This window comes from Athene cunicularia (assembly GCF_003259725.1).
Source record: "Athene cunicularia isolate RWA chromosome 5 unlocalized genomic scaffold, athCun1 chr5_part2, whole genome shotgun sequence".
Classification (NCBI taxonomy): Eukaryota; Metazoa; Chordata; class Aves; order Strigiformes; family Strigidae; genus Athene; species Athene cunicularia.
The window spans coordinates 2955665-2978207 of NW_020799102.1; the positions used below are offsets into that span (position 1 = coordinate 2955665).

Consider the following 22543-nt stretch of genomic DNA (forward strand, 5'->3'; position numbering starts at 1 on the left):
AGGAACAAAATCAATAACACCATTAAAGTGGCTGGTGAAGCATGTAAAGATGGTTTGGAAATTAGATTTTTTTTGAATGCCGAGACCTAGGTTATTACAACTAATAACACAGGAGGTATTCAATTTCTTCCCAGCCATAACTGAGCGCACCAAATTGCAGCACTAATGTGTATCATGAATTTAAGAAATGTTATGGTATTTTTCAGGTAAGTTACTGAAAGCACTGACGCATGTGAAGTATAGGTATGGTTTGAAAACAGCAAATGAACCTTTACCAAAGGAAAATCAGTGTTGAAATATAAAAGTAAAATCAGGCAACTTTACATGCCTTCCAAAAATTAGCCTTTTGCATTCAGTCAGCCTCAGAGCAAGTAGGAAAACGCCCTCATGTACCAAAGAAGGCGGGATTTCTTGTCCTACAATCCTACTGGCCCCACAGCTCGTTTCTTATTCCTGTGAGAGGCATATGAGGTAATTGCTGGCAGAGATTCTGCAACAACACCCACGCCACTGCCCACCTGTAGGAAGTAACCTCTCCTGCAGCAGCTGTAGCAAGCACCAAAGAGCCTATTCACATTGTTGGAGCACGTGTTCTGCCTCCTCGTATTGGAGACAAGAAATGAAAGACACATGGGCCAAGGTTCAGCAGTTCATTCATTTGCTAGTCTCTGATAAAAGGGCTGTGCCGTGACCCAGGCGAAGTAAATGCAGGTATTTTTCTTGTATTCCCATAAACCCATCAGAACATGCAAATATGCAGTCTGTGCTCATACAACTTTGCAATTCTTATTTTTTTCTCCTTCACTCCAGAACATGGATCTGTTACAGAAATCTTTTTGTGTGGCTGTTCTTACAGTGTGGAGAGCAACAGAAACCAACCCCACAGCTGAGATTTCTTGCTCCTGCAAGAATTAATATATTAAATAACATTGATGAGCACTGTTAAAACTAATGCGTCTAAGTCTAGGCTAGGAACAGTTTGGTACAGCAGACTTGTCCATATTGGACGTTTCTGGGTATTTTCCTGCCCACTAAGCAAGAGAAGCATTTTGTAGAACTCTGATCCCAGTGGAACAGATGGGGAAACATTATATTAATTTCCTCTTGGCATTTAAACACAGAGCAAGACAATTCACCTTTTTGCTGGTTTGGGACTTGGTTCCCACCCCTTCCCCTGTTGTTCAAGCTCTCTTGTTACGGATTAAGCGAGATGTTCCCCATGCATCAGACTCCGAAGAATGGTCAAGTATTATTTCCTTTTTGAGCTGCTTCTGTTCCAGCACTCATACTCTTTCTGTGCACCGTTTTAAACATGTCTCTATTCCACTTTCTATTTTAATGCACAGTATTCAGCCGTTTAGCTAGTGATTAACATTGAAGACCTCAATATCTCCTCAGGGTGCATCCTTCCATGCCAGGGAAGCAACAGTGACAGGCCATAAATCCCACCTGCTCTTTTGAAGAGAGCAGGATTTTGTCCTCCTCCATGACCAGTCATTTAAGTGACACATCTGACAAAACCAAGCAACCCTCCTGCCTGCCCACCCACACCCTGATGTATTCCTCTATTTTTTTCTATTATACTCTGTGGGGCTTTCACTGGCAGGGACAACATAGCACATATGGTGCTTAATGGAAAAGCAGTTTATGCAGAAAGTTTGCCAGTTCTCTGCCAGGAAAACACACTCATTGATTAAATATCGCTAAGAGCACAAGTCAAGAGCAGATGGTGGTCAAAGGTACCAAAGCCTGGGTACTTTTTGGCCACAATGTACCCTCAAGATGATGGAAAAACTATTTTTTTCTGCTTGTATTCATCCCTATTTATATGCAAGAGTCAGGAAAGCAAGGCCAGGCTACATGTAATCATGAGCTCATTTTACCTGTATATGGTACATGCAGTTAATGGAAGAGATTTAAGGCAAAAATACTTCTATGACACCTTCTTGGGTGAGTAGAAAATAACCAGGGATGGAGCACAGTCTTGTGGGCTTGGTCCTGCTGGGCTATGAGCAGTGCTGTAATTCCTTTCTCTCCAAATATAGGGTTATCAAATTCCTCTGGAATTGTCCTGAACAACAAACTGAGTGCCTTCCTGGTCTGAAGCCAGGATGCAGGTCAAAGTGGCAGAGCAGGGAAGTCATCTTTCCCTCTCTGGGACAGCAAGTTCTGCCCCCACCTCATGACCATTACTTGCTGACACTGAAAGAATCAGTTGCGAGTGAAGGAGCACATGGAGGCACTTAAAAAACCCGCAAGGGGCTAGAAAGGAGATGCATTACCCAGCGCTGCAGAATCCCCCTCTGTCATCTGTGTTTCTTCCCCAACTCGGACAGGTTCAATGGCTCTTTGTTTATGTGAGAGATTTTCAGGTAAGAGTCTTACCAGTTTCAATTATTATTTCAGTGGGAATTTTATGAGCTATAGAAAGCAACACTTGTTTGCTTGAAGTGTGGATAGCTGCAAGAAAACTGCTAACTGAGAGTTATTCACATAGATTGGTCTCTATTTCACTGTCTCATCAAAAGTAGTAGGTTAGAACATGACTTTTTATTTACTTACAGAGCTCCTTTCATCTCAGAGGGATTACATCAGCAAATGATGACATGCAGCTACCTTGGGAGTGTTACTTGGTTTCCATGAAAGCCATGGGAACACTAACAGTGAGAGGTGTGAAACGCAGTGAGAAGAGCAGAAGAGTTGTGCAGGCTCAGACAGTTACAGCCTAGCTCAGCATCCTGTCTGCAGCTGAAGCAGTATGTGGACACCCAGGGAAAGAACGAATAAGGCAAGTACATGCCTTACAAAAAACAAAAAAAAAAAAAAACCAAACAAACAAATGAAAAAAAAAAAAACACCACAACAAAACACCAACAAAAAAACAAAACAACAAAACCAAACCCCAAACCAAAACAAAAAACCTTCTTTTTCCAGCCTTCAAGTATTTTCAGTTTAGGGCATTTCCTGAGACAAATCTCCTCCTAAATTAATATAAAACACTTTTGCATCCACAGCTTTTTTTGGCAAGCAGCTACACATCTGTCGCCTGCTGTGCAAAAACCTATTTCCTTTTCCTTGCTTTGATTACATCTCCCACTAGCTTCATTTGCTGACTCCTAGTTTTTGTACTAGAAAATAGTTTGTGTCTTAAGGACACACTGAAAATGGTAGGAAAGTGAAAAGACCCTATGTAGGGTCTTCTCTTTTTTGCCAAATAAGAGAGACAAACGGGCCATGGCAAACCCCCCAAATCCTTTGAGAGCAAGTATTTATACCGGAATATTATGCTTTCTTAAAATACAAAGGGAAAAGGATGAGGAGGAAAGTCCCCCTTCAATTACTTGAGCTGAAGTTTGGACAAACTGCTGCTTTTAAAAGCCACAGCCACAAGGAGGGTTTTTTTAATATTCAGAATAATTGTCCAGAATCCAAAATAAAACAAGTAGCTGCTTCCACCCCCTTCCAAATGTCACGATATGGAATCACTGCAGCTGACGAGTGCCACTTCTTGACCCCACAGCAGCTTCTCCTTCCTTCCTTTCTTTCCCTCCTCCTCCCTCCCACCAGAAGTGTGGGTTTCAGTTCAATGGGCTTTATTAGATAGGTTTGCTACAAACTTGGAAGCATTAAGATGCTTGATTGTCTACTTAGTGGGACCTTCAAGTACCTCTCAACTGTGTCATGAAACCAGATTTTGCTAGAAGGAGTGGCAAATGCTCCAGCTAAAAACTTCCCAGCAGCATATTCCTTCTATAACAAGTGCTGTTTATTCCAATTAGAAAATAAATGAGGTTTTCTGCTTCAATTTAGATCACTACGGGAGGACTTGGAGACATCAGGAGATTCAAAATATGGATATTAATTTCTTGATATATTTCATTATGGCAACTCTAGTCCTCAAACAGAAAATTGGCACCACATTTTCTCCCCTATTAATATAGGTGTTAACATCTTAATTTTGCAGGGACTGCAGATTACGTTCCGTGTTACATTAATCCCTAAAACACTTGCATTTACGTATGTGCAGAAAACAAGTGATAGTTGCCTTGAAGCGTAGGCTGGATTTTAAACTACTTCCTCCTTTCCACTTCACATACAGCAAATTCCTTACATCTCATCTCGTAACTTGACTTAGTTGACATGCTACTACATCCAACAAATTATGTTCTACACCTAACTTTTCTTTACATGTGAAGTTTTCTGCTGGAATAATTTAAACTGACACTCATCAAGGAATCCACAATGCTCATTACATCTATAGAAAAAACAGCAAAGCAGAAAGTAAATAAAGCTGTAAAGCAATGAAGTGAAACTGGGAAAAACAATTACTGAATGTAAATAATAATGACTTCCACAATTACATCAAGAAGCTTTAGTAATCCTTAGTACAATATGCAGAGTTTCAGAGTGTTTGTTTGTAAAAGCAGTCCATTTAATGCCAGCAGGAAAGTGAGTTTGGACACATTCACCTACACGCTAAGTATCAGGCACCATGTTAAAACACCCGCCCTGTCACACTTGCGGAGTATGAGCCACAGTGATATTTTAAATATATCTGTGCAGCTTTTAGCTTAGCTTCTTTAGCTGCCCTTATGAGGTCTTGAAGCACTATGTGAGCTTCACAGTTTACAGAAACACACTGAGATATTTACACGTGCAAAGACATCATATAAAGCAAGTCTAAAAAAAAGCAAACGGCTGTAAACCTGATGAATAAATCTTGTTTATAATTACAGTTAAATATTGCCATCAATAATTATTATTTCTCGTGGAGATTTAAAAAAAAAAAAAGTAATAACCAGATGTTTCAGCAGGTTTTGTTCAGAAGACTAAGGCAAATCATCACAAAATGCTTCATCCTCAGCCCAGAGGAATAAAGAATGTTATTCCATGGACTGTGACTCAACTGAATGAGCCAAGCCATTTGTTTTTTCACTGTCTCTTTTTAAAAATCCAGTATTTCTTTATGTCTGTATACCACATGCTCTGTTGCAAAATGTGAAATATCTTTTCTTGCTACACACAGGAGATCCTGACCAACAGACCCCCGTGTTATACTTCCACGTCCTTACTGAAATTTGGCATTGAACACTGCTACTCAAGCCAGGGGCATATTTATCACACAAATCCAACAGGAGAGGAAATTTATCAAACAGCAAAGGGAGCTTGAGCCAGCATTCATCACCATTTCACTTTAACCAGACTTTGAAAAGCTGGGTTTGTGAGCCAGCGCTGCCCAGACACGCCTGTGCATCCTACTGCTGGTTATAGCCTGAAAACACCCAGACGGGGTATGGCTGCGGGTGTAGGACCTCAGCTATTTTATAGCACACTACACACACATTCCTACCCATTATTAGATTTTACCACTCTTCCTTTCCTCTTCCAGTATTAGTTGCACCGTTCCTCTGCAATTTTTTTAGGATGAAATAAACATGACACTGTACAAAATAAGGAGACCCCGCTTGATTTGCTTTCAGGTCCCATGAATCCTCTTGCAATACAGCAGGGAGCTACAGCTGTGCTGGGATCCTGTGCCCCAACAGGTTACATTTTCCTGATAAAATAGTCAGCAACACATTTAATAAGGTTTGTCATAGCATAGAGAAAAATGATGGAGTAAGAATTCGATATATCTGGTAACCAGAGTAAGTCTTTCTCAGCATCTCAGGCATAGCATACTCCTAGGTAGGGCCTCCAAATGTTTCAGTAAATGTGTTCTAGAAAAAGATGAAGTTTTTTTCCCCAAAATGTGATATATCATACTGATCCTCAGCATCAATTACAATACCCAATGTATTTTAAGACTTTAAATCTAGAACCAATAGTACATTCATATAGAGATTTTGCAATCAGTAGTCACCATTTTAAAAATACATTTTCTTTTATATGCTTTGGATATACTTGGTTCAAATATAAGCTAAAGAGGAAAGAAAACTGTGAGCTGGAAGAGACTGGGAAACAATTTTCCATGTTTGAAATTCCAAGTTTTTTGCTAAGAACTCATTTTAATGAAAAACTGAGAGTATTAAATTTAAAACTCTGAGGCATGCTGTTTCAAGCACCAGTGATTCATTTTGACTTACATTCTATATTCCGTATAAATCAAAACAAGATGTTTTGACAGCATTCTGTCAAGATTATTAGCGGTAATTAATCTATTCCCATGAAACATTTCAATTTCAAGTGGAAACTAGAACTGTCAAGATTGTTGATGGCTCTGGTAGAAGCTCTGCAACAAAAAGTATTCTGTCTCAGAGGTCTCAGGTGACCGTTTCTATGTGTTTATATGAAGTGTGCTTCATCTGCCTGCACCGACGCACATAATTTGTTACTGTGATTAGCTGTGGATAGATTTTATATTATATACACCAGCCTGTAAAATTCAACATTGTTAGGGAAGAAAAAATCAGATAATTTTTGTAGTTACCATCTGCAACCCTCATATATGTAGACTTCGCAGGCTTCCAGGGAAAACTATACAGAAGCAATGGTTTTCACCCTACTAGAAAACAAAACCATTTTGATTATATTCTATTTCCAAAAACTACCCTTTCCTAAATTTTTATTACTGTCTTTGCAGGCTCATAGTACAGTGTCTGTCTGGCCACACAGATTTTCACCACAAAGGTAGAAGACAGGCATTTGGCAGCTTCCATAAATACAGATACTTCATACTTAGTAGGACAAGACATAATGAAAGCTTATAAGTTTCACTCAATAGTCAGCTCAGCTTCTTAAAAAATGGTCCTTCCCTTATTTCCAGCCATGCTCAGAAGGGGCAGAAGTGAACAGTGAAGTCGCTGAGATGGACTGTGCAGGGAGCTCCCCCAGGGAGGAAGCTGTTTTTAAACATTTACCAAAAGATGCTGGATATGGCTTTTTGGCTCTCACCTGTCTCCCTGTATTTCATCCTTAGCCTGATGGCTTTATCCATCTTGTCAGCATCCCTGTTTTACACCATCATCCCCTCAATTCCCCAGTACAGACCACCTGCAGTCCTCACAAGTTGCATTCTCACAGTAAAGCACAGGTCTAGAAAAAGCTACCCTCACTACAGCCATACATTCAGGAGAGGGAAAGAACATATTTCATCACTTATATAAATTCTTGAAATTATTACTTTGTCAATTCATCACATTGGTATATAGCTTCAAGCCAAGAAGAATTATCAAAGATCAGTATGTACACACACATACTCCCCATAAATTTTCCAAGTTCAGTACTTCTGGTTCATGCTATTTAGCTGCTGACCAGCTGCACATTCAAATGGATGCACGATGAGGCTCTCACATCAGAGCTGATTTCATATAATTCTGAATAAGCAACTTTGCCACCACTGTGAGAAGCAGCTAGTCTATTTGAAACCTCTTTGAAGATGTGTCTATCAAAGAAGAACAAGTAAATCTGTTTGTGCCCTCTGTCATCTTCCCTTATACCAGGGTGGCCCCAAGACTGGACTGGAACCTGCCATAAAGCACTCTACATAAGCAGGGCACAGCCTGCGTCTACGCTGAAAAGCCAGAAACAGCATTTTCTTTGTTTTCTTTTTGAGAAATATGCTGGCAATCCTCAGGAGTAGGCGGCAGCACCACCATCAGTCAGGCACAGCTGTTAGTAAACAGTCTCCCCTCCATTAAGTTACCAAGCTCTGTCTGTGCTGGACCTTAGAAAAGGTTGTTCTGCCCAGCACAGAAAATTTAACAGTATCATTTAGTGAATGCCAGACATCTGCAGGGCACAGGAGGGCAGTCAGTGTTCCCAATCCACCCCCTGCGTCCCCTCGTGGGGATTTGGAGCCTATGCCCAGGCATCAGATCCACCCCTGTCCCTGCAATGTGGAGGAGATAGCAGCTCGCCACTGCAGCAAATCATCTATCATTTCTTGTTGGTGCTGTATTCCCCTTCATGTCCTCGGACTGGATCTTTACAGAACCTGCCTGTGAAGATTAAGGTTTAGAAGAACCGTAAGTGTGATAAGACCACCCTTGGAGGTCTCGCAGTTTTAAGACTCTGGTCTTAACCCATGGTTTTCCAGTTAGAGCTGAAGGCAGTTGCCTAGACAACAAGTCTGATTCATCAGCAGTGAATTGTCAGGGCAACCGTCTCTGGCCATACCTGGGATGTGCTGAACAGCGCTGTTGTGCAGCAGAAACAGCTGTCAGACAGGGAAGGCCACCCCCAAAAAATTGCAAGTTAAAAAGGTAAAAGCTTCCACTCGAGTATCTGTTTGCTAAGCCAAAGACAGACACTTTGCACTTGTTCACATCAAAAAAATGAGTACAGTTATCCCACATAAGGAAAATGAACATAATTTGAATTTTTTGGCAAAGGAAATAATCCTATCTCAGCATAACATGTATCCACATAACATGACTAGGCACAGCCCATCAATGCATCCTTTGTATACAATGTCACTATATTTTGGGGGGATATTACTGATATAACGTGGGAGAAAGCTCACTGTGTTGTTTCATGGAGAATTTGCTTTTTATTTCTTGTTGGCCTACAGCAAGGCACTTGTGTTGATTTTCAATTTTAAATATTTATTCCACGGTGTTTTCTTTTAGAATATTAGCATGTTAAGAAAATGAACACATGCACACAATATAGGAGGGAGGGAGGGAGGAGGCAGGGAGGGAGGCAGGGAGGAGTGAAGGGAAATCACAGTAACGTGTAGTCATCTATTATTTAAACTACTTTCCCAAACTTCTGGAAATTCTGCTAAATTTTCCCATGCCCCTGTTTAAAAGTGGACTAAAGTCTACAGGTAGATATTTTGTTCTTTCATATAGATCCTATTGTTCTATAATGGAGAATTTGGATTGAACTGTTCTTTTTTGATCAGGGACTGCACAAACTCATTGAAACTTCTGGTATTAGTGTCTCTGTGTTTTTACTGTGAGCAAGAGACAGCTTTGTGGAACATTTTGCTATGGAGTTATGGAATATTAGTCACATTCTCGACTAGCTTCACTTGCTACAGTTTTTCTTATCACTTATTGTTATCTGTGTGCCAGGGTCCTATTAAAGTCACTTTCAGTTGCTCCTAAGTTCACAGGAAGACCAGCAGGGCTGTCAGGGCTCAACCATTCACTCTTCAACTTAGGGTGATGCTTGCAATGGTACTTTGTAAAATCTGCACCCTGTGAGGGGCTTATAAAGAAAAAACTGCCGGGTCATAAATACCAGAGTGGTAATAAGTCCATGAAAAATTGTTGGTTTGGCAATTTATCTGTCCTGTTTTTTGTATGTGGTGTAGGAAGTGTGTGGCATTTTACCAGCATCTCAGCCAGCCAAATCAGATTCAGTTACCTACAGCAACAGGCATATTAAACTGTTTATCCAAATCTCACATCCAATTCACTGGTTGCAAACCCCATGCTATGCAGCAACATTTTAAAAATCACAGAGTTTGTGCTGGAGCCACTGTGCCACAAGAAGATGGGGCATCAGCCACCTGCACTGTTGCTGGTCTGGCATGCTTAAAAAAAGGGGCAAGCCTCCAACACTACAAAGGACAAGAGACGTAGCCCAGGCTGAAGGAGGCAACCCAGTCCTCACCATCCTTCCTCTGCCTTGTGGTTTAAGTGATGGAGTTTTGCCTTGTTTTTGTAGCAAAACATTGATAAGGTTACTGAAAATGTTTTAGCAAGGGAGAGGAGCAGGCTCAGAATTAGTTAAATTACATACACTTCTGTGCTATCCTCACATTTCAATATGACAGTCTCAATTACAGATGACTATTTCTATAAATGGAAAAAATGCACAGAGTGGAAAAAATAAGTTTCTGATTCTGGCAGGTTTCAGAAAGAAATCCCAGCTCTATGTTAGTAGTCTCCTCATTCTTGCTTATGAAGGCTTGACCTGCAGGAAGGAGGGAAAGCCTGCCATGTCATTAATCACTGTATCTTTCGGATATCTTGTTCTGAGAGAAAAACAATTAATCTAGAGGCCTCTGAAAAGTGGGAGCAGCACACCATCACACTTTGGCATGACTGCATGAGTATGACATAGTTGGACAAAAAAGCCTTTTTTCCCCCCTCCTACAAGAGCCTCAGGGAATTCAGCTTCCTTTCAGTACCTCATGCAATCTACATAAAGTTATTTTTTGCCACTGGCGCTCAGTGCTGTGTGACTGAGCACTCTGGAGTAACACTTCTTGGTAACACTTATTCTTGGCAACCAAACAGCAGCTCGGGGGCTTGCTCATTAAACAGGACCAAACCAGGAGGAAACATGCAGGAAAAATGCCAAGGACTGGCTTCCCCAGCTTCACATAGCTGGAGAGTAAAGCATAGTCCATTTTCTATAGACATATTTCTTAACTTTCCCGGCAACTTTGCTATGAAGAGTGGGGAGCAGTTTCAGCGATGGCCGTGACTGTGCTGAGGGCTGGGATGCCTGTCCATCGGGCCACTGAAGACACGGACTGTATTTTTCATGATGCAAACTCCAGGGGATGAGATCTAATCTCCAGATAAGAGTAATGTTTCTGATGAGTGTCTTAAGTCAGCAAGTAGGAGTGAGGTGCGTTTTTTTCAGTTAAATAGAGCTTTAAATTTGATTTGATCAAAAAATGCGAAGGAATTATGCCTTGCAACACCTAGCAAAGCAGGTGAATATAATATATATTGCCAAATAGAGGGGGAAAAGAGAATGCACATGCAGGGTTTGAGGCAGGGGAGCTCCTGAAGCTTGCTTTAGCTGAGTACACAAGTAGGATTTGGTAGCATGCTTGGGAGGACGGTCCCCCGTTTCCTCTACCCTTTGGTAACAGGGGTTTTGAGAGTGGAGGAAAGGAAGGAAAATGCCATTAGCACCTCTCCCCACTCGCTTTTCTAAACGAGGAACTGGTCTTTCCTTTGTATTTCCTCTGAAAGAAGTGCTCAGGATGCAGTCAGTGCTCCCGTCCAGACAGATTTCACAGTGAAGGACAGCGCTCGAAAGCAGAGAGCAGTTTGCAGCTCTGCACAAAAGGACAAGAGGAAATTTGGAATGAGTTAAGCCTGTTCCAGCTTCTGGAGCCAGGTCCTCGGGAGACAGCTTTGCTGGCACCATCTACACTGCCACTTGCCTTCGCATGGCAGTCACTATTTGATGGTGCCTTTTCTTGCTCGTGCTCTAGTTCAGATGTTGTGGTTAAAGAAACAAAACCAAACAACAGCAACAAAACAAAACAAACTCATCTTCTTCACACCTTACAGCTGATACTTCTTCAGTCTGAGACTAAACTCTTCTGTATTGACAGAGTCTGTGTGCCCAGGGAACAGAAGAATTATTCAAAGAATGGTATTACAAGGAAAGAGTCACAGTATGCATACTCTCCTCCCTTTTCTGCAAGAGTTCATTTAAAAGCAAGCTTCTCCTGGGGCAACAGTACATGCAATGTAAGAAGGCAGCAAAGAGTGGGGCCAAGACCTAAGAGGCATTTCCACAAAAAGCAGGTCCTCCTGTGCGACCCATCAGCACCATCACATGCCGTCAATATCACGCTGTCTGTTACTCAGCCATAAGAAATGGTATTATTTCAGATTAAATTTTAAAAAATAAGGCATGCTAGTCTGCCATTTCCAACAGTGCCCGGTCCTGAGTATTTTGGAGAGACACCAAGGGATCCTCCCTCCCATGCACTCTGCCATAGTGTCGTGTGCTGGTAGGTGCTTCATGGTGCTCACCTGGAGCAGCTCCTGGCACTCCCTGAGCCCCCAAGGTCCCACTGACCTTTTCCAGTTACTGCTGCCTGTGGAGCCGGGCTGCTGGCATGGGGAGAGCTCCTCCTCGTCCTCTTCGTCTTACTCAGGCCAAGGCAAGTGAGAGGGTTTGGCTATACAAAGCATGACACAATGACATCTCTAGCCTTATGAACTAGGGCTTATTTCTGAAATGAAATTAATTTGGTTTGCCCATTTAAATAAATGAACCTTACCTGATATTTTAAAATACTTTTAATTAGAAGAATAAGATGATTACTTTTTGTTACTAATCAATAAATATTTCTAATTAAACAAACAAACAAACAAACAAACAACAAACTAAACAAAAGTCAGTTACGATGTAAATCTGTCCTACTACAGAGATGCCAGGCTGCAACCCTACCATTGCACATGCCAGGCTTTCAACACTGCAAAACTGTGCTTGCTGTACAACCACCGCAGTGTAATACTGTTTCAGAACATGATTAATATCTCAGAATAACAGCTTATATTGCTCTGGCCAACTGTCAGATAATACTCTAGTAAGACAGCACAGACTTAAGTCAGAAGGTAATTGAATCCTCCACGCCACAGCTCAGGCAAGAGCTAGACCAAGTGAACAGCTGTGAAGATGTAAAGAAACCAGAGACCTGCAAACACACAGAGCCTCATGCCACTGCTGGAGCATCATCATACCACTCTGGACACACAAGCACTTCTATGCTGCTCAGTACATCAGAATAATAAATGCATAAAAATACTAGCAGCTGCTCTTTGTGACAGAGGCTGTACCAAACAACTGGCCAGGAAAGTTACTGATAAGATGCAAACTAATATTTTTTGCAATGTTGTTCTCAGCAAAGTTCATAAAATCCACAGAAAAGGGACTTAGGCATGTATTTTAAATCATGCAGACAATCCCACCTTTTAATGGGGGAAAAGCGAAAGCAAAGAGAGATTTTTAGCAGAAAGATAATTGTCAACGCCAAAAAAATCAAGCTGAGTCAAAGATAAATGCACAGCTCCCTCTAACAAAGAGGAAGAGCACTCAGCAGCACCGCGCACCCAGGATGCGGGGCTGTTCCTGCAGCACAGCTCCCCAGGCTGGGCGGGAGCGCTTCACCCAGGATGAGCAGAGGACACAGCAGAGCACCCAGACTTGTTAATCAACGATAAGAATTTACCGAAACAACTGCATTTTTGTCTCCTAAGACGGGAACAGATACAACTTGTCTCCCACACATACAGCATCCTTACGTTTTGACTCCTAATTCAGCATCTCATTAGATTACATTAGCAAATCCACAGCACAAGCCCAACAGAAGAGCCTCACTGCAATGGGTAAGAAGTACAAGTATTTCTGCTTTTTGCAGACATTTTACCCTAATTACATTTTAAAACAACCTATTAGTCCATACGTATTTTCCAGTGAATTAATCAAATGCACATAACATATGGTAAAGATGCTACAGTGAACAAAACAGAGTCTGGTCACCACATTTGAGCTTCAGTCGACCACCCAGGCACAGATATGTTTCTTCAGGATGCCTGCAGTCCCAGCCTGCCTAGGAGAATGCCTGTTGGACAAATTCTGGTTTCACTTGCTCAGGAGCACAAGAGTGGGTGCACGCAGCAAGGCCAGTGCTTCCCTTTGCCTTACCAACAGGCAAGAGCTGAAGCCCAGGGGAGACAGTCAGTATCAGGAAAATATCACTGCCTTCCCTCTCAGCCTCCCAAGCAAAAGGCAGTGTATTTGCACTTAGTAATACCATATTTAAGATGATGTATTTAATAATACCTGTAGTCAGACTGAAGCTCAACTCTAGGAGCTCCAAAAATCATGAACAGAAATGTCTGTGTCTTACCCGCAGCCCCCTTGCAAAGAGCACCAGGAGCTGATGGGGAAAGTGCACTTTCACAGAAGGTACAAACGCTGACAAAAGCAGTGTTTTACGGTTGCTCATTATTTTTCATAAGAGAAGGCAAATAAAGTCTGTGTGATACAGCTTCCAAATACAAGTGGACAGAGGGAGAAAAAAGCTCTGGCTTTTAACAAGCCTGGAACATTAAACCTCAGCTCTGATTTAAGGCCAGTTCTTATTTTTCAGTCCAAAGTTCTCTTTCTTGTTATATATACTCATAGATTCCAAGCACGAGTAAATTGCCTTGGATCTCAGTTCACCCATTGCTTCAGGAATCATTTTACATTTGCAAAAGGATGAATGAAAAAGCCCAGAGTCTATGAACATCTTTGACTGTAGTGTTCAACATTCTGTGCTCCTCAAGCTAATCCTCTTACTGTGATTAGCAGAACAGAAGGGTTGTAAGGAGGGACTTAAATGGGCTTTGGCCTCAACCTGAGTTCACAGCCCAGACCAGCTCCTACACTTCTTGCGTGAGTGACCCAAACTGAATTTCAAAATCCCCACTACTTAAATATGTTCAAGGGATTGCTAGGAAGGAGAGAGGAAAAAAAAAAAAAAAAAGCATGCCGGAGAGAAAAAGATGTTTATATGGTGCACGCTCAGGGTGAAAGGAGTGAAATCATTGATGGCGGTGGTGGGGTGGGTGATGCACTTACTGGAAAAACATGGCAGTGTGTCCGTGCACACCAAAGAACACACCTGGGAAGCAAAACACAGCTGTCTGCAGTGTTGGAGTCTTCTGCAGCTGTTGAAGTCTTACTGTGTTCTTGACCTCAGCATTCAAGCATTTCAGATACATCCAAGTGTTGACTAACATCCCTCTCTTCTACAAATACAGGTGACTGCTAGCAGAATTCATTCTAGCCATCTTAAAGGCTCACGATATACTAATTTTTCACAGACACACGAACAAACAAAACTCAGCAGGTATAAACTGACATTTGTTGCTGGCCTGGGGTGCTTGGGGTTAGCCAGGGCACCAGGGACCCTTTCCCATGGCTCACCAGCAGCACCCGCCATGCGCCACCATGCCAACAGCCAGGATCGCTCTTCTGCCCTCATTCCTTGCTGAAGGGGAAAACCCTCTGTTGGTTTTCAGCATAAGCATTATTTTTCAGACTTTCATTAGTAGTGACGGTTACACAAATCATGTATGGGAGGGGGGAAAAGTTTTTCTTTTTATGATAACGCAGATCATGAGAGACGTGGTTGATTTTCTTAAAGATACAATCTGATTCTGAAAGCTGCAGTGAGAGCACAAAGAGTCTCTGATAGCTCAGAGCTGTGATGTTCTACCTTCCTTGTATAGTGCACATATCCAGGTACAGAAAGAGATTATCAATTTTGTGCCCTAGCACCAAAGATGAGGCACTTAGTGTCTATTTTAGACATGATAAAAAAAAGGCATTCACGCAGAGCATGTCATATAACCAAAGGACAAGAAAAGAGAAAAGTGCTAAGAAGGAGATACAGACCAGATTCCAGCATTCCTTACAGCACATCACACACTATTCTCTTTATGGCCACTTACGCTGGTTTCCTACTGCCGCTTCTACCCTGAAGAAACGCTTGAGTTGTTTTTATGTTCAAGAGAAGCCCCGAATGCCAGTTTTAAGCATAAAGTTTTATAGAGGTCTTAGAACTTTTACAGGTCTACAAATGTACTGACAAGAGATATGTATATTTTGTTTCTAGTTTTCTCTCCATCTTCTTCTAAAAGATGCTAGAAAATTTGTTAATGCACTCTCCAACCATGAAGAAAGAGTAGTATCAACACAATGCTGAGATAATCTGCTATATTGCTCTTCACTCTTCATATTTAGAGACTATGCTGCTCCCCCCACACCTTCACAAAGAAAAATTTACAGTTTTAATAGCATGCATTTAAAACTAGTTTAAACTTAAGAATTCCTGCTAGGCTGCCTCCACACACTCCCCCCCCCCCCCAAAAAAAAAAAAAAAACAAAAAAAACCCAAACCCATATTTCTGTCTTTATACTAGAATTATAGCTGAACATGTAAGGGGTAACAGTAAATGGCAACAGCATTTATTCCACATTTCACTTTAACAGCCACCTACCCCAGAGCAGGTGTGATGCACAGATGCAGGTCTGTATTGTGTGATAATACCTTTAATCACTGAAGTTCTCCAATTCCTTTCATTGGTATTTGAGAGAAGTAATATAATTGGTACTGAGACCAAACCAGAAATATTCAGAGCTAAATTCCAGTGAGACATGAAGGAAATCTAAGGTTGAGGAGGAGGCAGCCACTAAACAGGGCAATTGTCTTTTTGAGGTTTGTTGATGTGGGTTTCAGAGATCACAGTCTAGTTCTCAATAGAGAGAAAGAAGTCCCACGCTATCATCCCTGCAAGTGGATCCACAGAAGACTTCAGATGGGGTGTCAAGCTTCACACGCCAGCAAGGTCCATCGCTTGCTACGGCTCAGTTCGTGCACTTTACATAAATAGAGAGTGAAATGACTGACAGCACACAAGTAGCAACTTCCAAGCTAAGTCCCATAAGCAATTGTCTTTTACTGTAAATTCCTCACTAATATGTTACATACTATGGATAAACTGAAGATCAGCTGTAATACCAGTTTCCCCTTAAAAACTTAACTTTTGCTCTCATTACTGAGCTGCTGGCCATGATATTTACTGCTCCAAACAGAATTCCTTAGGCTGCAATGCTGTACATGAGCCAAGTACATTTAAAATATTTTTTCAGGCTACTTCTGCTTAAGGAGCTTTAAAATTTCTTCTGTGAAGTCTCTCACAGCTCTCTGCCAGGTTGTCACAAGCCACATACAGTCTCTGGAGAATTTAGACACCCCAAGGATGTGCCACCAACCAACGCAAAACATTCGTCCTGAGCACGGGGGTATGCACATGAACACACCTGCAGATCGTTCCTGGTGTCTTCACTCAAGGAAGAAAACATCATTCCCAAACTCTAGGTTCTCCTGTGTAATAGATGGACTTAAACTATGTAATATATGGATTTCCAGCAGACTAAATGCACAACATTTATACATAAACCCCCATAAGTTTATCCATTACATAAAGGTTTCATTCTGGCTTCACTTGAGGGTTAGCTGATTCTACCCCTCTTTTTGTGCCATAGAACAATTTCCACTTGTCCTCGCAGGTGCTTTGTCCGATGGCCACAGCTATAAAGATATCTACTCCAGGAGGAAACTTAAGGACACAAGATGGCAAAGGAGAGAAGGGTGGTAGTGGCTAAGGGATTCCCTCCTCAACCTGCTTCCCCAGTGTGCTATCTCACCTTAACAGCAGACTTAGAAATCACTATCAACAGAGGTTCAGGGCATCGCATGTCATCCATCTCCTGACAGCAGATCAGCACACAAAGCTCGAGATGGCTCTGCTGTGAATGGAGAGAGGAGCTGCTCCTCAGGGTAGTCAAAGTGTGCTCACTGCAGCAAGCCTGGGAAGGTAAGAAGTGTACGTGCTTCGGGATTTCACAGCTGCTACTTCAAAGAAGAGAAGGAAAAAATTATAGTTTTCCTAAGAAAGCATCTTTAGATGAAGTTTGGAGAACAACCCCTACTTACTTATTGATGACAGCATGACCCAGAAAAGATCAAGGTAAAGGAGTTTAAAAACAAGATCTAAGATCGAAAACCTCCAACACCATGCCCCAAATACACAGTCATAACTCTTCAACACAGGATAAAAAACGGCAAAACAGAAATAGTAGCTTCAAAAAGAAGCCACAAACAACACTGATAGCCAGAAGAGATCAAAGATACAAATTAATAGAAAAAAGTTTTCGGCTGTCTCCAACAGTTGAGATATCCTGAGAGTAAGTTCCCCAAAATATACTTCCAAATGTTAGCAGATAAAGCCTACAGTAATCACAGTGTGGTAATTTGTGAACCCAGTATGGCTGCACTAAAGCCCTCCAGGAAAAAATAGAAACTAAGTATGGAAACGAAGGAAAGAGGATAGGGGAGAAAAACTGTGATCATATTGGACTCCGGAAGGTATGGGAAGAAGGAAGGAGCAACTGAAGCTTTTACTGCCTCCACAGCTGGCATTTTCCTGTGGCTTGTTGGTTTGGATGTTTTGGGTTTTTTTTTAAGCAACATTAACGACTTTGTTTATGCACAGGTATAATCTGCAGGTTAGCCATTGCTTCTGCTACAAAACTCTACTGGTCCTGCAGAAAAAACCTTCTGGACTAGCTGCTCAGTTGTGAACCTCCTCATCAGAACTATGCATAGTCCACTGACACCTGAAAAAACTTGCAAAACCATGCAGTCCACCCTGGCCTGGCAGAGTTTTTCCAAGCTGCAGATTCCCAGTCTGCAGTGTTTACCCATATATTTGATCGGTCTCCTGTGTCCATGAGCTGACTGAATTCTGCACTTTCTTAAATTGTACCTTTCCAGAGCTTGGATTCAACTATGTCCACGGTATCAGAGAACCCTCAAGACTTCCTAAGCACCACTTTGAACTTCACTTGTCAAATTTGGGTGGAATCGTTGGGAGTTAATTTTTTGTCCATCGGGTCTCCAGCTGCTGGAAGTGCTATGAAGGACTTGGGTGGCCCAGCTCATGAGAATGGCTCTTCTGTCTCATACCAGCCAAACCTCTTCTCCCTTTTCACCTTCCTATCATATTAATGACTCTTCTCTCTGAGCTTCCCTTTCCACTAGGGTATGACAGAAAGCGCTGTATGAAACCTCCACTTGCCACCACCATTTCCGAGAGTGCCAGCACAAGGAGATTTCTGAATACCCCATCTTCTGCTGCTCATTTCACTCCTGATGCTGGATGTTTCCAGTAACTGCTCGACTACAAGTTGCCTAGAGGAAGTCAACTTCACACAGCGTTCAAGTCCTACCTGGTACCTCAGTGTGGGGTACCACCAGCAACTGCCTAGGCACAGAGTAGAGACCCTTAAAAGTACAATTCCCTGTGTACAGACCATAAATCCTACAGGATTGTATCGAACCCAAAGAGAGTACTACACAGTGGCTCTTGCACCCACATGGATGACATTTGAAATCAGTGAACTGGGGTGGTTGAACTCTTCCTGAAAAGCTTGATGGGGAAACACTCTACTAGTCCCCATGTGGCATCCCTGGGAGTGAGGTCCTGCATGGCCCCCGGACAAAGCTGGGGGTAGGCAGCAGGAATGCTGGTGGGCAACAGCCCATCTGCCAAAACCTGCACTGGCACAGAAAACCATGAACATGAAAAAGGGCAGGTTTGTCTCCACTCTGGAAGACACGTGCTTCTGCACACCCAGGGGACACAGGCAGGGTGAGCAGGTAGCACGTTGCTCAGGAGAAAAAGAAACCGAGTAGAAATGAGTAGCAACTGTCCAAAAAGAAGCATATCACTGAGGGCAGAGAGTCAAAGAGCAGCATTATCTTGCTCTAGGAATTATCCAGCTGACTCCAGAAGTCATGTTTCTAGGACCTTCAAAATATCCCGGTTTTGTTTAAATTGCTGTCTACCCTCTGCTTTTGGCTGCCAACATTCAGAGTGACAAGGAGATTATCACAGCAAAGCCGTGCCCAAGATAAGGCTGGCCGTTTGGGAAGGCCAACAAGTCAGACACACGCAGTCAGTAAGAGCCTTTCCATAGTGTAGCTCTTTCTTTTCACATACACATTGGTCTAGTTTGGGGAAAGGTGGAGGGAAAAGCTTTACTTTGGTTAGGAGAGCAGTTGAGGTGAACTTTGATGAAGAGTCTCTTCACATTGCATGGGGATCCTTCATCTCTTGTTTCGCAGTTTGGACTTGCTCTTCACTGCACAAACTACCTGCAGAAATGAGCAGTGGTTTATCTGTAGAGAAATGCTGCACAGCAAGTCCAGGGAAAAACCATAATTACAGGGCCAAATGCTGAGATACGCAACAAATGCCAGATAAACATCACTAGAAAAACTAGAAAATGCTTGGCCTTCTAGAAGGGACATAGCAACTCCCCTCTTTTCCATGGGTTTCTACCATCATGCTTCTTACAGAACCCAGAGGCCAAAACTTCTGTTTAATTCCCTTCATCTGATTTAACTGATGAGCATTTTTTAAAATGATAGATGCGATTGTATTTACAGGAGGCAGCACCTGCTCCATCAGGCCTGTCCCTCTGTAACCGCAGTGCTGATTCATGGAGGCCAACACCAAGAGGAGAAATCTGGGCGTGCATCCAGAGGAGCAGTCACTGGCTTTTGCACAGCGCTTGGCTGCTCACGGTGCTGCCCCACACGTCCGCAGAGACAGGTATGTGCCTAAACCCCTTCTGGTCCAGGGAAATAGAGGGGGAGAGACAAGCAAAATGCACAGTGACTTCTGCAGGTCACACAGGAATGAGTAACAGAGCTAGGAAGCGTAAATATTATGGTTTTACTCAACAAAAGTCTCTGCTGCCAAATAATTTTGGGGAAGCCCCAGCCTGAAACGCTCTGCCACAGAGCAGCTACAATGAGAGCAGTTGTGACATTTTGTGGCTGCTAGTGAGGAGGAATAACCCAAGAATTATCACTTGGTTTCACAGGACTCTTGTAAATGAGGTAAGTGTCACTAACTGTGCTTTACAAGCAGCAGCAGCACTTCTTGCCCAAGGTTACAAGTGTCCCTTGAGGAAAGAGCAAATGATGTTATTTAACTTGAATAGCAAAGCTCCTACAGCTCACTGTGCTGAAGCACAAGTTTCATGAAATCTTGCAATAACTTCATGTTCCTAAGCCCCAGCAGTCACGTAAACAGTCATGGGACAATCTCAGCTTGCAGGGACTTCGTGTGAGCCTGCAGGTCAGAAAAGCAACCTCACCCCACCAGAGCACAGCCCAGGGGCGCACACCACAGATGCTCAGAGATGCTCAAAACAAGCACCTCCTGTTTCTTTCCCTCCCTGGCAGAAAGTTCTCCCAAGCCTTTTTTCTGTCGTTGCTCAGTGAGACCAAAGATGGGGCATTGAACATGCTCCAAATGCAAATGACAGCCACGGGGGTTTGGATACAAAAGAGTTTGCTCCTTCTCCTGTCATGGGCCTGGGCACCAGAGGGGAGTGGGAGGACAGGCTTAGTGTGCGAGAACAAGTCTGCACCATTTCTCAGAAAGGAAAAACTGTGCGTAAAAGCAGAAATTCACTCCTCAGCCTCCCAGTACTGGAAAATATATATAGTATCCAGGCACAGGTTCACGGAGCTTGTATTTATTAGGGAAAAATGACAAAATATGGAAACTGGGCACTAAAAAAACAGCCCAGGCACTGAAAGACTGCATTTCTCCCCCCAGATGCAGTACAAAAGCCAAGCAGGGTAGCACACAAGTGCAGTTCATCTCCCAGGTGCAAGGCTCAAACAGTAATCAGCGACCTCTGTCACTGTAAGGAAGACTGAAAACTGGAGACATAGATTGCAAGCAATACCTACGGTTAAATCAAAAAGCAATAGCACTGGGAGAAAGCATCTAGTAGGAGCTTTTGTGAAATTTCTGGATTGTTCAGAGTATCAAAACTGCTGCAAACTTGTACTGCATGGGACAGACCTAAGCCCTACAGGGTCTGAAAGCTGCTGTTTCTGAGGACATGGCATCAGATGGAAAGCATCCTCTGTGTGGGCGAACATATGCATAAAAACACAGTTTGTTGTGTGAGTCAGCTTTGCATATACATAAACCTATACACTTTTAAAGAAGACACCTTTCCCATTGCTACCACTGTTACACATCTGTATATATTTTCTGCCGAGGCAGTATGAATGTACTGAAAAATGAGTGAAACTCTTTAAATGCACATATAAACCATACCAACCCACACACCCAGGGAGCGTGGGCAACACTGAATATGTGTTTAAGCCCTGAAAACCACTTCCAAAGGTTATTTCTTCAGAATATTGTGGTGGCTTGCAGTAGTGATTCAGTGAGATGCTAATACTTACTGCCTAGCATCTGGCTTCATTTCAGGTGTAACATTTACACAGACAAAAAAAGTAAAAAAAAAAAAAAAAAAAAATTTTTTATTTATCCAGTCTGAAAGAACCTGTCAATCACAACTGTGAATCACATAAAAGCAAAACTAATGCTACAATAATTTTCCATTCCCCGGAAGAGGAAAAGCATGCATACGTAGTTGCATCTTGATGTGAAACATGCTGTGAATATTTCAGCTCTCTCGGTGAGACACCTAATTCAGCACCCTCAGCTCTGTGGTACCTGGGCTGTACACAACATTCTTCACAGCTTTTGTTTGAAAATATCACTCTTTAACCACATCCTGGCTCCTTAGCCCCTTCCTTTTCCCAAGCTTCAGTTTGTATTTGTGGAAAAGATCTAGGTGCCGGCTTTGAGCAGTAGTTACTAGAGACCCCCTTTCAGAAGTGTGGGCAACTGCTGGGGCAATCCCTGCGTCTCAGCTGCCCTGCTCGGAGGAGAGCGCCCGGGAAACCTTCGTGCTGTGCTGCCGGGGGCTGGGGGTGGCCCCCACTCCTGCACAGCAGGGCAAAACAACCCGCTGCCTTCCAGACAAACGCCGGCTAAACAACAGCAAATGCTGCTGCTCCAGTCGCTGAGAAACCAGGGTGCCTCAAGTGTCTTTTAGACTGTAAAAACAGCGTCAGTAAAGGTTTATGCTTTCCTGAAGAGGGCTCTCGGTCTCAGTTTATATAAACAGCTTGCCCGTTTTATAATATCAGGAAGGAAAAAAAGAAAAAAAAAAAAACAAACAACCCAAACACAACAACAAACCAAAATAAGATCGACAGTACCTGTTGTAACTCCATCTACTGTAAGACATGGTCCTGTTGCTGCCGACACCATCCATCTCCAGCTCAGTTACAGCGCTTGCAGCATCCCTCGCTCCGGCGGGTGCTGGCGGCCGGGCTCGGGACTCAAAGACCCGCCTGCGGCCGGGCCCACCGCCGGGATGCGGGCGGGCGCCT

General features: G+C 42.7%; 1 protein-coding gene across 7 annotated transcripts in view; it reads right to left on the reverse strand.

Moving 5' to 3' along the window:
* Positions 1-22543, reverse strand: part of TUB (tubby bipartite transcription factor) — a 156577-nt gene that overhangs the window by 133783 nt on the left and 251 nt on the right. For all 7 annotated transcript variants that reach the window (XM_026850610.1, XM_026850614.1, XM_026850613.1 and 4 more), the window contains exon 2: positions 22370-22541. In XM_026850610.1, coding sequence (XP_026706411.1) covers positions 22370-22541 — 172 coding nt within the window. The remainder of the gene's footprint in view (positions 1-22369; positions 22542-22543) is intronic.